This window comes from Euprymna scolopes, chromosome 37 (assembly GCF_053919585.1).
Source record: "Euprymna scolopes isolate OS-2025 chromosome 37, ASM5391958v1, whole genome shotgun sequence".
Classification (NCBI taxonomy): Eukaryota; Metazoa; Mollusca; class Cephalopoda; order Sepiida; family Sepiolidae; genus Euprymna; species Euprymna scolopes.
The window spans coordinates 324505-341424 of NC_136518.1; the positions used below are offsets into that span (position 1 = coordinate 324505).

Genomic DNA, 16920 nt, shown 5'->3' on the forward strand with positions numbered 1-16920 from the left:
TTTACTTTTAAAATGTACCAAACGTTGTATTTAGTGACTCGCAGAGAAAATAAAACTTTGACATGGGCTTTTTAGGTGAAAGAAAATTTATTTATTTCATTCGTTTCTACAGAAATCGTCCACACGTACTTACAACACGACACAATATACTCTCTCTCTCTCTCTCTCTCTCTCTCTCTCTCTCTCTCTTCCTTTCTCTTTCCTGTCAGATAGCAGTCCTTTGTTTTTGCTGTAATTCCTTCTAGGGCCCACAGGTCGCCGGCTCGCTTCGAAGGGGTAGTAGGAGGAGACTCACGTGCTTGTCAAGTGTACCTTCCCAATCGTCATGGGTCTTTTTTTCTCTGTAGTAGTCAACCCAAATTCACATGTTGTAGCTAGTCATTTCGCTTTCACCCAGGGAAAATGTTGAAAAAAAAAAAAAAAAAAAACAACTCGGTCACGCGTCTCTTCCCTTTTCTTCTCCTTTGTCTTTTTCTTTCGATCTTAATACCTATATATGCATTTCATTCTCACGCCACGGCTTAAATACTGATGCGACATTAACTCAGCACGTGAGTCGTCAATATGCGTACATTTACTGGCTTGGTCATTTAATGACGGAGCCAGTGACTACGTTACATTTAGAAAGTCGAAACAAACTAGGAAATGAAAGAGGATAACCAATTCGAGCCATTTGCTTTGCTATTGCGTTGCACATCATTTATTCACATCATTTGTTTTCTTACTTTTCCTTTTATGTATAATAATTTTTGCTTTTCATTGTTTTCAAGGTGGCAGAGGTGAAGGAGATAACGTTGGGCACTGGCACTCCGAGTGTGCTAAGTTCGAATCATGCTGATTCGATAGCATCACTTTCTTTTATAGATGTCGGCAACCTTTACGTGGCGCCTCCTGTAAGTACATGAAGAATCGAGCAATAACAGAATCAAGTCGGTAAATAAACGCGTGACATGTTGTTTCATATGAAGTTACTTTTTATTGTCTTTTTTTTTTTTTTTTTTACTTATATTCCTCCCAAACAAGATGTTTTATTGCATTTTGCTGATCCGCCATTCATTGTTACTTGCATAAATGGCATACTGACTTACCTCTCCCTGCTTTACTGGATTTCCGCTCTTATCAATATGGGATCGGCAAAATATGAAACATGATTTTTTTTTTTTTTTAAATTAAAACTAACAGGTAGACCCGACATTTCCTGGGATTGAATGATGATCAATGAATATTTCACACTCCCATATGTTATTATCATCGGAATCAGTGGAGTTGCCCATTTTTCAATCAAATCGATTGATTGCCTGCTCTAGTTGGGGACCCATCGCGACTTAGTTCACAATACATTGTAGCATACATTGCACTGTAGAGAACTTACTGTTGATTTTATAAAATTATTTTATATATAAGGGCTTCAATTAAAGTTTTAAATGAAAAAGTCAAGTATCATGGTTCAATTATGCTTTAAACAGAAACATTTATTTCGAACACGTCCCTGTCATATAAAAAACTACTATTGATTTTATATGTTGGGCCTTTCTGCTTGTGCAATAATAAAACTTTTCAAATTGATTAAAATCGCCCGTTCCTTCTTTTGTCGGATTATTTCAATTATCGATCCTTATCGAAGACATTCCGATGCAAAACCTATCTAAGACCACTGCCAGGCACATAAATTGCCTTTGTGTGAAATTTCATAAAATCGATCTAGCCGTTTTCGAGTCCATAGGGAACCCTCTCTCTCTTTTACACAGACACATGCACACACACAAAGTAACTTTTTAATAGTAGATAGAAGATATTACCTGCAACTTTTTCTTAATCCTTTTGTTAGAATACTAATTTTTGCATGATACATAAGTATATCAAAGAGTTTTCTCGTTAATTCATTTGGAACTGCGGTTTTCATCTGTGCCTAATACTATGTAAGCGCCGAGAATCTTTTGACACTAATGTGTCCTTTAGCTCACCCAGGAGCTATACCATAGCAGTCATACCCAAGTAACAAACTATACTTAACCCCAAAACACATATTAACGCTACACAATAGATAACACCCTATGACATGGGCCCTGGCCTTGGTAGGACCATTTTGGACGATGATACTGTCTTTGGGTATTGCTAAGAACAACGTCAACATTTAATATAAATTACGTATAAAAGTTATGCTTTATAGCAAAGAAAGAAAATGAAGGATATATATACAAGCCTGCTTGCATAATAAAATAGAAATAAATTATACACTGTAAAATAAAAAGGTTACTAGTTAGCAAGTGCTAACTAAAAATGAACAGACTGTTGTAAATGAAAAATCGAGAAAAACAAAATTTTATATCAAAACATTTTTATATCTAAAATTATTACTTTCATATAGACTTGTTACTTTGGGGTTTTAAAACGATTTTCATAGGCTGAAAATATTTTGAGTTGACAGGTTCCAGTGAAAACTTACTTGTTTTGGAAAGTAAAGAGAAAAGCGAATCCAAACGGATTAGAGAAGAAAAAATTAGAGCCATTTGCTGTTTAGTGTTCATTTGAATCGCTTCACAATTCAGTAACCACAACCCTATCATAAAACACGATCTACATTGTTGCTGAGTATTTTAGATGAGGATTGATAATTTATATTTGGGATATTCAGAGTATTGATTTCTTATATTGAATGTTATTCTCACAAAGTTTCGGCCGATGTAATCTTCTTCGGGAGTATCTCATAGAACTCCGAAATCTTTGCCAAAATTCTGAATAATCCCTTTATTTAAACCCAAGTTTGACAAAGCACACCTGAAGAAGATCGGAGGTTATATTAGCCGAAATCTTGTGAGAATAATACTTAAGATGAGAACAGTAGTCCGGACAATTCAAATAACACGATAACACATTGTTTTTATCAATGAGTTATTTACAGCCCAAAATGTTCAATTTATCTTAGGTTCTACCTTTTCTTTTGTTCCCTGTTCTTTCTTTTTCTAGAACACCAATCATTTTATAAAAACTGGAGAACTCAAAAGCAATCGTAGATAAGCAGGAAGTGCATTAACCTGGCTGGTTGATAACGAAACCGAACAGAGGTGAGATAAGCCGGAGTACGAGTGAAATGTCATTTCAGAACATGAACTTTGAATACACAAAATTTTGCCGTCGGCGTTTGGTAACCAGGGAATAACGAACAGTGACGTCATCCAGATGACAAGTTTCTGGTCTTTCTATCGTTCAAACTGAAAGCTTCGCCATGATAAAAACGACACCGCCCGCCATATTGTTTTGGTTTTGTATTTACTTATTTGGTAAGTAATTATTTGTTTTTATGTGTTTACAAGTAAGGATACCCAACATTGCCCGGGAGAGTAGTAAGTAATTTATTTTGTCGATTGTCAAGAATTTCAAAAGGAAGGAAAAGGTGTGTAAAGCAAACAAATAGGCTATAACTAACTGTGGACTTATACAGAATACGGATCGTGCTTTTTTTTTTTTTTTTTTTGTTCTTTTTATTAAGAGACAGTTTTCAAGTCAAATTCAATTTTTACGGCATCTTTTGTTTATTAAATTGTTAGGTGAAAGTACAGAATAGTTACAAAACGCCTCCATCTCCCCAGGTTAAAAATCATTTCTAAATAATGCCGTTATTATTTTAACACGGTCCGTATTCTGTATAAGTACCAATAACTTTTACCAATGTCAATAAAAGTTACTTTTCTGCTTAGGTGTCTACTTCTTGGTTTTTAAAAGTATTTTAAAGTGTTTGCATTTACATTAAGTTTTTCTCTAATGTCTGATTGCATACAAAATTAAAAATGGCTGCTTGAAATGTCCGGAAACAACCGAAGTCTGATATTTTTTCTTTTCATCGTTTTTTTCTTCCAATTAGACAGAAAAGTATATTTTATGGCACTTGGAACATGTACATTGGTTCTTGTCCAGAATTCCCCCTATATTAAAAAAAATATATATTTGTATGATATACGTACCCGTGACAGAACGAAATTTTCATATTCCAAAAAGCACGTAAATTGATCAAGTATGTTTCTGAATTTTAAAAGGGCGTAGTGAATATAGTACTTGGTAAATTCAGTTGTAGGTTACACTCTTCTGGGGGTTGAAGGTTCAGTCCCTAGTGCGAGCGACACTCAAAATATAATTGCCAATTACTTAGAATTTCTATCCAGTCATGACTGACGGAACAAGGACATGCTACCTCCGTAGATTAAATAAAGGGTTCCGTTCGAAATTCCGTGCAAATTTCCGAATTAGACAAAAGATTCCCTAGTTGAATAAAGTACACTTACATGTATCGAAACGTTGTGAAAATAAAAAAGTAGTCCGAATAACCCAAATAACACCATTGATCAAGTAGTTTCATTTTTAAATAAAAAAATCAAAGTTTATGAGGAAGCAAGTAGAAACGGTCTTGCGTCGCCATCTTGAAGAAACAAAAGGAGACAATTTAACAATAATTCAAACTTGTGAGATCAGCCTTGTAATGCCTACGAATTATCATTAATCGTTTAAAATTATCTATATATTTATAAAAGTGAAATTGTCTATCTGTGTGTGTATGTCTGTGTATGTGTCTGTGTGTGTACATTTCCCTACCAAACTACTCTGTCAATTTTTAGTCTACAGACTCGAGATTTGACGTAAGGGGTATTCAGATTTGGGAAAATCTTTTTAATCGGTTTTCGACCAGAAATTTGGTTGTCAAGAGGTCAAAGTTCAACGATTTGACCTTTGAGAACTCTACCAAACTCCTCCGCCAATTTTGGATCTAAACACTTAAACACTAAATTTGAAATATAGGTTACTTAAACACTAAATTTGAGATGTAGGTTACTTGGACATGGATCCAACTTTTTAATTTGTTTTGAGCCTAAAACAATAAATGTTAAGGGGTCAAAATTGGGGTCAAAGTTTATAAAATTTTTCCTCTGCGGTTTCTACCAAATTACTCAGCCAATTTTTGGCCTAAACATTTTAAATTTTACATAAAAGTGTATTCAGACGTAGGGCAAGCTTTTTGATCAGTTTTTAGCCGAAAATTTGGCTTCCAAGGGGTCTAAGTTCAAAAGATTTTACCTTTGCGGTCTCTAGCAAACTAATCAAACAATTTTGGGTCTAAACATTTTAAATTTTACATAAAGGGTATTCAACAAGCTATTTAATCAGTTTGGGGTGAAAATTTGGCTGCCAAGAGGCCAAAGTTGAAAGAGTTGACCTTTGCAGACTTTACCAAACTCCTCCGCCAATTTTTGGGGCTAAACATTTGAAATTTGAGATGTAGGTTACCTAGATATGAGTCAAACTTTTTTAATATGTATATATATATATATATATATATATATATATATATATATATATATATATATATATGCACATAAAGTTATGAACAGTACATAGGGCCCGAGCAAAGCCGGGCTGACATGCTAATTTTCTTGATAAAAATAAAACTACGGGATCAATTTGCGTAATTTTTGAAATATGACTTTTTCGTTTCGTCATGGGTATGTATTAGTGATGGGACGATTCTAATATTTTTCCCGATTCCGATAGTGTCACTGATTCCGTGCTTCCGATTCCGATTCTTTATAAATCTCTAATTATTTAACTATACGATTGTTATTTTCACCGATTTTCGTAAAAACACATACAGATATTTTCTTAAACGTCAAAATACAGTTGTGGGGGATGATCTATCGATTTTAGCTTCACTAGTGGTTTTAAAACTAAAAAATATTTATTATTTTATCATTATTACCAGCAATGGAAGATTTTACTTTAAACAAAACCAAATAAAAAAGAGAATTAATAGAATCGTTTTGGCATCGGAAAATAGGCATCAATTTTTTCCGATTTCGACACAGATTCCGATACCCTCAAATTTTTCGATTTTTCCGATTCTGATTAATCCTCCCGCTTTTTAAATTTTTATTTTTTTTATTTATTTTTAAAATCGATGTTTGTTATTGTCTAAGAACATCGTATTTAAAGAGAAAAATAAATATAAATGAAAAAAAAAAAAAAGATTTATAATGCTTGTTTTAAATGTACAAAAATAGGTAGAAAAGTAACTTTTATTGTTTTTTGGTAAGTTATTTGTTTATTATTTCTTTTTTTCTCGTCCCTTTTCTGTTGGAAATTTATGACAATCACCTTTTCTTTTTATCAATAACAAGTGTTTTCTACTCTTAACATACTCGAGATAAATCTTATTGTGAAAATCTAAACAACTAATCGAGGTAAATTTTAGGTACTTGAGCAGTATAATGAAATTTCGAACACATGCATTTACGATACAAGCACTATTAGGTACTCACATGTCATGTCGAAATTAGTATAAATTCTAAAACTTACACAAAATATGATTCAGTCGATGTGCTAGATCTATTTTCCCTCCAAACTATAGACATTAGTTATTGTACATTTTCTTTTTTTTTTTTTTCAATAGCGGATTAAAAAAAAAAAAACAAGGGAAATAAGTCGATTTGGCATACTGAATTTGTCGCACAATGCTTCCATATTAAAACAAGATATTATTTGATAATTCAATAAATTCTATTTTTGACTTTTTATTATTTTTCTACTGGAGCATTTTTCGTAATTTTTGGAATTTATACTAATTTCGACATGACACGTAAGTACCTAATAATGTTTTTACTCGAAATGCATTTGTTTAAAATTCCATTATATTGCACAAGCACCAAAAATTACCCTCAAAATAAAACAATAAGCAAGTTAAATCATACTTCTTCATCAACTAATCGTAGTAATGTCACTAATCTTCCTAACTCTCTCACGCTATCGCCCACTCTCTCACGCTATCTCTCTCTATCCTCAATCACATCATCTTGTGCATTATAAGTTCGCTGTTGATCGCTTGACATTGGTTTTGTGCGATCCCTCACCAGTGAACAACATCTTTGTTTGACATACACAAAAGAACATCGACAACGATTTTATCCTTAGCCTCCCCAGCAGTGATCAGCGAATCTGGTTTTACCTCTCTCCCTTTGAGATCCACGAAACATATCCATAGAGCTGCTCTTTTTAACTTAAAGAACAAATACTCGAGTTTTAGATAAAAAAGTAATCTTCTCTTCTTCTTCTTCTTTCTTCTTCTACATTCTACATATAATAAAACAGGATAAATTATTCTCATACAGAAACAAAAACATAACTTAGCAAAAGCGGGCGCCATATATAAAATCATTATGATCAAACTACTAGCCATTATTTTACGTCATCGTAGGTTTTGCACATATTTGCAGTCGCATTCATCCGTTATAATAAAATCTTATTCCTAGGAGCGTCGCAATTCAAACTACATCAAATGGTAGCACAATTTTTCTCCCTAACTTTTTGCTCCTTCCACTCTCTAAATCGTAACCGGGAAATTCTCTGGTTTCGTCGCAAGTTTTACTAGATAACCGTAAGTGTTTGTTTCTGAGATAGATACATTTTACATTAGCTTTTTCGTTTTCATTTCGTAAAATAATGAAATCTCCCTAGGTAAAGTCCGGCCAAGCCCGTCTAATCACATTGAATGTACGCTTGCGTTTCTCTGAATAAGGGAATATCGGTTTACGGTGTTTTTTCAAACGTTTAAACAATAAACAAGATGGCATCGATCGAACAGCAATGCGACACTGATTATCAAAATCTTATTCTTTTTCGTTTTATTCGTCACCTTCTTTGTTTTATTCATCGTCTTAATAGTTTTCTTCGCAGTTTCCTTGGTCGTCTTTTTCGTCTACAACGTTATATTCTTCCCCTACTCTTCACTGATAGTAAATAAACAAAGACGTTGTTTTCTATATGACCTGCAGCTCTGGGACTTTCTATTTCTTTTATCCGCCATTTCCTTCTTTTTTCTTTATTTCTTCTTCTTCTTCTTCTTCTTCTTCTTCTTCTTCTTCTTCTTCTTCTTCTTCTTCTTCTTCTTCTTCTTCTTCTTCTTCTTCTTCTTCTTACGGGATTTTTAAGCGACACGCTTTTGATTGAATAAAGAGTTTTTTGCAAGTATATTTTTACATTCGACAGTTTAAAGATGTCAATATTCATTTTCACCCTTCAGATACGTACATGGATAACGTACTATATGCAAGGTTTTCGGATTAGCACCATAGTTTGTGTAGGTTTCTACTGTCATTCACAGAACATAATCGAAATATAAAAAAACAAATAGTTTTGTTTAGATAACATATACTCTTACAAATTGTGCATAAATAGACATGCCAGATCGCCTTCAGGCTCTTACCATTTTACGCATGGGTACTTATGCAGAGTACGGATCGTGCAGAAATACTAACGTGCTGAAATACAAACGTTACTATTTATTGACAGAATTTTAATATTAAATTTCAATTCGCTTTATGTAGATTCACTCATTATTCGCAGTCCGTACATAAACAAAAACGCTATTTTTTTTGTTTTTTTTTCGCTGGTATAACTATGGCTTTCCATGTTTTAATGCCAGTTCTTTCTTTGTTTCTTTCTTTCATTCTTCTTCTTCTGCTGCTGCTACTTCTTTTCCTAAATAACGCTTATAAACAATTTCTTACAGGATGTTTAAGGGATACGCTTTCGATTGAATAAAGTGCTTTTCGCAAGTATAACTTTCGATTCGACAGTTTAAATGCGTCAATATTCATTTCGAATTTCCAGATACGTACATGTATAATATACTATATACAAGGTTTTGGACAGACGCCATAGCTTACGCAGATTGTCGTTGGGGGTATTAAGAATAATTTCCAAAAGACAAATATAAATAATATTTCTTTAGAGAACATAATTTTACAAATTGTGCATGCATAAACATGCCGGACAGCTCTCAGGTTCTTGCCATTTTACACATTACTACTTATACAGAATACGGACCCTGCTGAAATACTATTATTATTTATTGACCAAGTCTTAACATGGAACGCACCTAACAATTAAGTAAACAATACCTATCTTATACAGTATTACTTTACTTTAACATAATATGTAAAATATAGCACGGTCTATTCTACATACTTACAAAACACATGTTGCAATATAACAACTACATCATTGTAGCACTACCTAGGTCATGGCCGTCATTCACAACTATTTCACAACTGAATAAACAGTTGTTAAGACAGCCAGTGCCCAAAATTAACGGCCCCAATACAGCAATAACTAAACGTGCCCACTAGTATCACCAACTGACAGTAACCATCACTATCCATCAGTTCTCGCAGATAACAATTATAACCACGACTGGATGACAGTGCCTACCACTGAATGAGAGTGGTCGATACTGACCGCCATACACCGACAATGACTGTTCTAAAGGCAAGCAATTGCCCTAAAACAACACTAATCGCCAGTAATCACCCGCGGAAACAATGACAGCCAGTAGATTCCACTAACTGCTACTGCGAGACAATGTAAGATAGTGAAAGATAGATGCTTTCATTTTGGCTACTGCCATAAGTGTCCGCAATTTTCTTGAGCCAACCGTCGCCATCTATCTGTGTAAATATTTTTAGATGTTTATCCATAATCAGTAATTTACGTGACTCACATACGATAATGCACTAAATGATAAAAGGTTATTTTGTTTTCGGGATGACACTATAACTGTTCTGCCTTTGTGTTATATATCCATCAGGAAACGCCGGGACACGAGTTCTGCTAGTAAATAATAAAAGATATACGTGATAAGTTTTACTTAAAAAAATAACCTAATCCGATCTTTCTTTTTTAAATCTTTAAATAAAGCATCAGTGTGAACATAAATTAATTTATATTTTAGTCACAAAAACATAATAAATAAGAATTTTTTAATTCATTTTTTCTTATTAGTTATTAAGATTTATCCCTGCTTTGCTCATAAAATTATATTTGTATAAGTGATTATTTTTTTTCTTTCTTTATTATCATCAGCTATTATTTAAAACTAGCAGGGCCGGTGGAAATTCCACGGAATGAGAAATACATTTAATCAACAAATATGTTTTGAAAAGGCTGATATTTTTTTATAGATAGCACAAAAATAGTGTTCGGACAGAAAAAACCCCCAATAACATGGAGCAAATATGAGTTTATTAATATTTCTTTGAAAAGAGTGTCTATTGTATTTTAAATATAGAACTGATCCAAATGAGATAAATTATTAAGTATTAATAAATACTCAGAAAGTAATATTGTGCTACATATGTTGTGTAGTGGGGTGTGCACATCGGGACACACAGAACGAAGTACACAGAACGAGGACTGATAGCGACATTTATAATACTGAGTACACGACGACGACGATTGTGGTGACGATTCTTGGGGGACTTTATCTTATTAATAGTAGAAGGGATGTAAATGTGAGGAGATGTGTGTAATAGACAGTTCTTTTAACACAGAGGGAAATACATTACTTATGATGGTGGGGACAGACAGTTAGCATTTTGGAGGAGTGTTTCATACAAAGTTCGTTTTCAAAGATTATCACAAAAACACATTACCTTTCAGGTTTAAAGATAACAACGAAGACAAAGGTTTACAAAATACATGATGAGATTCATTCTCCTAGCTGGGTGATTGATGATCAGGAATTCAATTGCCTTTCAGAGTTACATTTTCTTGTTTCCCTTTCTGGTCGCTTCCAAAAGGGTTTCAGCTAACTCCACTGCTGTCTCTCCACTCTGAACTAATTCTCGACCTTGACTCTGACTGAATTGACTCTCTAAATATATTGTAAATTACCTTTCTTTGTGACGTCAAAACGTGCTTCAGCCATGTGAGAGTCTTCACGTAGATTCTATATATTACTCATGTCTCTACACGCTTTTACAACACAAAGAAAGTTCCTAAATTGAATTGTTCATTCACCTAACTCTAACATAATTAATATATTTAGTTATTTCTCAACACAATGGACAATTGCTCCACATTCCTAAAATCGTATCTAAATAGCAATATGTGTTCACTTTTAACTTTTTATTACTGGGTTCAATTCTAGCCTTTTCCTTTAATAAATATTATTTTCAAACTTCTATACTTTGTTTATATAATTACTGGGATCTGCCCCCTCCCGTATATAACAGACCTTTCCTTCTCATTTTTCAAAACATGTACGAATTTTTGAATGCCATTACATTTTTTTTCTTTATGTTTTATCTATACCTGAACAAATGTTTAAACCCTTTCAACCCACTTGATTAAGAAATATCAGACACCATCATAAAATACTTTTTAGTCAGCCCTTTTCCAACTAACTCCCTAATTATTTTTAGACCAGAATCTCCATTCGATTTTCCTGGCATATTCCTTTGGGTGTAGAATAGAACTCCTATGATGATGAGCTGTTTTAATCCAGCCATCCTTATGCCGTGACAACAGAGGTCCAATTTTATCTCTTTACCAACTCGATGACTTCTCGTCCGATGGGTCCTGATCCTTTCTTTTCCGTGGTTTTTCTACTAATTAGAGCTTAGTCTCATTTTGTAACTATTTTACTTCTTTTTGGGATATACATCAAAGCTCAGTTACTTAAATTTTTGTGGTTCGCTTCTAATTATGCAAGATACCTTTTGTCATACTGATTCACTCGGATTTCCTGGCTTGAACTCTTAGAACTCGACAGAAACATCAGAAAACATCACCCTTAATTAAATAACCCCCTTCCCTGCGCCAAATCCTACTTGCACACTGAATCCCTAACTATGACATTACAACAATGATAATATATTATTATAACGTTATTCTCATATGCTTGTCCAGGGTTGCCAGATTAGTCTTTTAAAGGTAAATTTTCGCGAATTTGGACTTTTAAAAATTAGTTTGGCCTTCAATTCTAATTTTAGAAAATGCAGGGTGTTTTTTTTTTCTTTTAGAGGCGGCGAACCTTAAATTGGCAACTTTGTTTTTAATTACAGATTTGAAACTATGGATTATTTTGAATTCAACACACACACACACACACACACACACACACACACACACACACGTGCACACAAATTTATATCACTGTAATCTTATTTTTCCATAATCTTAATTTTCTTCCGTGCTTCGTCGATTTAATCCTATTTCACTCACTCAAATTAACTTTAGTGAAATAATTTATTTTAGTTTAATTTTCGTCGTCTCCTCTACCTTTGCCCCTTTAAAGCTATATTTTATTCTTTCATAGAATGTACGTTTGTATTTTCTTCATTATTTTTTTGTACAGCAACTGGCGTGGTCGGGCTAATGTGTTACAACTGTGCCAGCACGAAAGCATTCTCGGAATGTGAATCAGATGTTGCAGAACTGAAAAAAGGTGTTCACTCGAAATTCGCCGTCAACTGCTCAGCTTACGCCAACCTGACACATTCTTACTGCTCCATAGAAACACATCGCGCCAATGGTAAGTAAGCACACACACACACACACACACACACACACACACACACACACACACACACACACACGAATATATTTGTATTAAGGCAATGGTTAGTAAAGAAGCTTGAACTCATAGAAACATACACGCATGCACGCATAAATATAATTAGTATTCATTCATTTCGTATAAATCAGATGATTCTAATTTTGACATTGGCTTCTCTGATATCTTTAAATGAAAGTGTTTATAGAATGAACTAGATTTGAAGTTTATATGTCCAGATTTTCAGTTTGTATTGTTAACCATTTAGCCACCGTCACCTCTCATAATTTGTATTGAGGCAATGGTTAGCAAAGAACCATAGGCACACATACACACACACATATATGTTGATAACCATGGTAAAAGTGAAGTAAAAATAAGGATGCCAACATATCACTAAAGCAGAACCAATAAAAAAATATTTCAGCCAATTCGTACGACCATAATCATTTGTTAAGATTGTATGAATCGACTGAAATAACTGTTCTGTTTTATTGACATGCCTGTGTTCTGATTTTTTACTAGGTTGATCCCATGCATATCCGCTATCCCACATACTAATATTTCACACATATACATGTAGCAATATTAGAGACAGATTGAAAATGGATACTTCCAATTAGACGTAAAAATAGAATGAAAGATACGTGTACAGGAAGTTGAATCATAGGCGGATGTTCGAAATGACATGTAGGGAAGCAGAGAGTAAAATCTTTCTTCTTGTCAAATAAGCTAATTTTTTGAAACTCCAGTTCTGTTTACTCTCCCTACGGAATGGGCGATTGTATGTACACTGTTGTGAGAGAATGAATAAACAAAACAGAAAGGGATACGAATCATTTGAACAACAATGTCGTTGGAGTTTTTCTTTTTATGTTGTGCATAATTGCAGCTACCAGGTAAGAAAGAAAGATGGAAACTTTAGCTGTGACATTGATGTAACCAACTGATTCTGCTGATGAAGTGGAAACCCTGTAGGAATCGAATAATATCTCAAAATGCTGCATACGTATAGGGTCTTCCAATATAGCGTATACACAGTTTAACAAAAAAAAAAAAAAAAAAAAAAAAAAAAGGAAAAAGAAAGAAAGCCAACAAGAAAACAAAACAAAGACAAAATAGATGTTGCCCTCGTTAGGAAGCAAATAAACAGGAGCATTGAAATAAACTATTTTTTAATTACATTATTAATAACAGAAAATGGGTTTCTTCTACCATGCTAGAAAATTACTCACACGTGAGAGTATCCTGTATCTCTATAAAGCCACCATTCACGCATGCATGGAGTATTATTGCCACGTGGGCTGATGCATTCATCACTAGTGTTTGCCTCTTAGAAGGGCCCCAAAAATAGTCTCCAATCTAATAGATCTTGCATTATCAAATTCTCAACCAAGCCCCAATCATATCCAATCACCACAATATTGCATCCCTAGTTTTACAAGTACTTAAACGAAATGTACTCTGATATGCTCATTGCACTTGTATCTCTCGATGTACATGTTTCCGCTAACAGCAAAATCCTACCCCTTCATTGTAGAAGTCCCTAAATGCTAGAAAATCTTCTACTCTAATAGTTTCTTCCTTTGAACTGTTAAACTTTGGAATCCCTTCCCCGTTTCCTGCTTCTCTGACTGTACTAACATGCAGAAGTTTAAATATAATGTGAATAGACATCTTGTTGCTCAACTCCCCACAGTTCCCTGCTAACTTGCTAAGCACCATCCCAAATAGTAGCCCCCTCCTTATTTCCACATGCTAATCTGCCTTATTTGGGGGGCAAAAAAGAGTAAAAAATATTAACTGTTGATAATTCACTAAATTAATCTTTCCACGCTGAAATGATTTGCAAATAAAGATTGCGACTGAAATTATTAAAAATAGATGACGTCTACACGTCTATTGGTAGAGTGAAAAACAATTCGATTGGAAAAGTAGTTGCAGATCGAGACACTATTGATTGTTTCTCGTTCTGTAATTAATTTTCTAATCGGATTGATTTCACTCTACAACTCACACATTACGCTGATTTTGAATTTCTAGCTATTTGTTTTTATAAAAAAAAATTTCTTTGCTTTTTTGGATTTACCATCGTAAGCCATCATGCACTCTGGACCTTCTATACCTGTTTTTTCCCCCCTATTTTTACGTTTTAACTGACATGAACACTTTTTTTTGCAGTTTATGACTAACCATCATAAACTGCTGTTTCATAAACTGGCATGACCAGCAAATTTTAGCTCAACTATAATAATAATTTGCTAATATCTTTCTTTCCTCTGAAGAGAAGAATGACATTCTTTGAAACTCTGCGGAATAAGGATTTAAAAAAAAATTGTTTTGGAGTATTCGGGCGAACAATAAATTTACTTGTAAATTTTAATTTACAGTCTTCATTTATATATATATATATATATATATATATATATATATATATATATATATATATATATGTATATATATATATATATGTATATATATATATATATATATATATATATATATATATATATAAAAGATTGTTGAATTTTTTATTTTTTTATTTATTTTTTTTAGCGATTAATTTCTTTTCTTTTTTATTTCGCTCCCTGAGCGTTAAGAAAGGAGTTATTTGCCATTTGTTTACATTTTTCTTCGCCCAAATTTTTAGGACGTTTTTTTTTTTTTTTTACTTTTTTATTTTATTTAAATTAAATTTAATAAAATAATTATTAATTAATAAAATAATTAATAGTTAATATATATTTGGTAAGGTGATTGATAATTTATAATTCAAATTAAAATTAAAAATTAAAAATCTGTTTCATAAGAAGGAACACCACAAAGCCAATAAATTGCACGATCGTTTCGGAAACGATGTTTTTTTATTGCAATAGACATTAAGTCATGGACAATAATTTTAACATATAGTTTTTTTGAAACAAAGTCTCCTCATCAGCAAAAAATATTGGGTGTTTTTTTTTATTATAAAAGACACCATAAATAAACCTAGCATTTTTTAAGCAAGGCAGATGTATCTTCCAATGGTTCGCCTTTTGAAAATCGTAAGTATCGTCTAAGCATTCATTTGAATGTTGAATGTAGCTCGAAATCATATATATATATATATATATATATATATATATATATATATATATATATTTTTTTTTTTTTTTTTTTTTTACAAAGGCATCACCACATTATCAAGGCCCAGAGGCCACTCAAGGATAAGGGTTAAAGAGTGTACAGTAGAAGTTGGTCAATATAGTAATCATTAGTAATGAAAATTTGGTAAATTTAATAACTTATATGGAACGGCTCATCAAGAACTTATTTACCTTAGACTTGAACACAACCATATTGTAGTCAGCCGGAAAGCAGGAAAACGGAAGACAATTCCACAGGCGTGCAGTTCTAAGAAAGAAGCTTTGTTCATGGAATCTATGTTTAGGTTTAGGCACAGATAAAGAGTGGGGGAAATTATTGATAGTGTTTACAGCTAGACGAGTGTTTCTTGTGAAAGTTTGGCGAGGGGGGACCATAGATTGAAGCTCAGTTGAACACTTTCCATGAAAATAACGATACATCAGAGACAAACTCGCAACATCTCTTCTGTGAGATAGAGGTTGTAAGGAGGAGAAAAGGACATCTCCTACGAGGCTACGAAGTCTATTTTGAACTCTATCAAGGCAGGACAAGTCCTTTCTAGCAGCTCCTGCCCAGATGTGGCAACAGTATTCCATCCTTGGACGTACCTGGCTCTTATATAGATAGAGAATAGCATCAGCAGTGAGATATCTACTGGATCGATAGAAAGATCCCACCATTTTTCCAGCGGCCTTGGCAACAGATTTGATATACGTGTTCCATTTAAGATCAGGAGTAATGGTCAAGCCCAGAAGCTTGTCAAAACTATATATATATATATATATATATATATATTGTGTGTGTGTGTATTATAATTAATTCATTAGTTAAGTTCAAGTATATTGATAACGTGAACTAAAAACAATATTTTTTGCATAAACGTTTAATACACGAGTAGAACTTTTATAAATAGAATTATATAAACATTATGTGGAGCCTACACGGATCAACCTACGTTTTGACGTTAACATGTCTCGACGGAGCTCCAAAATAAATTAGAAAATTAAGTAAAAATAAAATTGTCTTCCTTTTTATTTTCATATTTGCGTGTTTAGATATTGTTTTAAATAAACACGTAATCGATATCATTTAAATCATTTGAACTACTGTTCTTATCTTAGATGTTAAACAACGTTTCGACCAATGTAACCTACGTTTTTTTTTCAGGCGCGTCTTGCCGTATAATTCAAGCAATATAAATTATCAATCTTTCCCTAAAAAATTCGAAACATACAAAAGTAATATTGCGAAAAATTAGTATCTTATGGCGTATATGTTGCATCCTTCTACTTGTTTTACAAATATTTTAATGGATGGTGCTCCAACTGACTTCAAGCCCTTGTGCTCCCTCGACGTAAATATCACCAACAAACTCATCAAGCAGCAAAATCTCACCCCTACACAGTAGAAATCCCTAG

The 16920-nt window shown here is 33.2% G+C and overlaps 1 protein-coding gene across 3 annotated transcripts in view; it reads left to right on the forward strand.

The window, feature by feature from the left end:
* Positions 1-767: 767 nt before the first annotated feature.
* LOC145261022 (uncharacterized) overlaps positions 768-16920 on the forward strand; it is a 56447-nt gene continuing 40294 nt past the window's right edge. For all 3 annotated transcript variants that reach the window (XM_080119151.1, XM_080119148.1, XM_080119149.1), the window contains exons 1-3: positions 768-893; positions 2968-3281; positions 12179-12355. In XM_080119151.1, coding sequence (XP_079975277.1) covers positions 3227-3281; positions 12179-12355 — 232 coding nt within the window. In that variant the 5' untranslated portion in view covers positions 768-893; positions 2968-3226. The remainder of the gene's footprint in view (positions 894-2967; positions 3282-12178; positions 12356-16920) is intronic.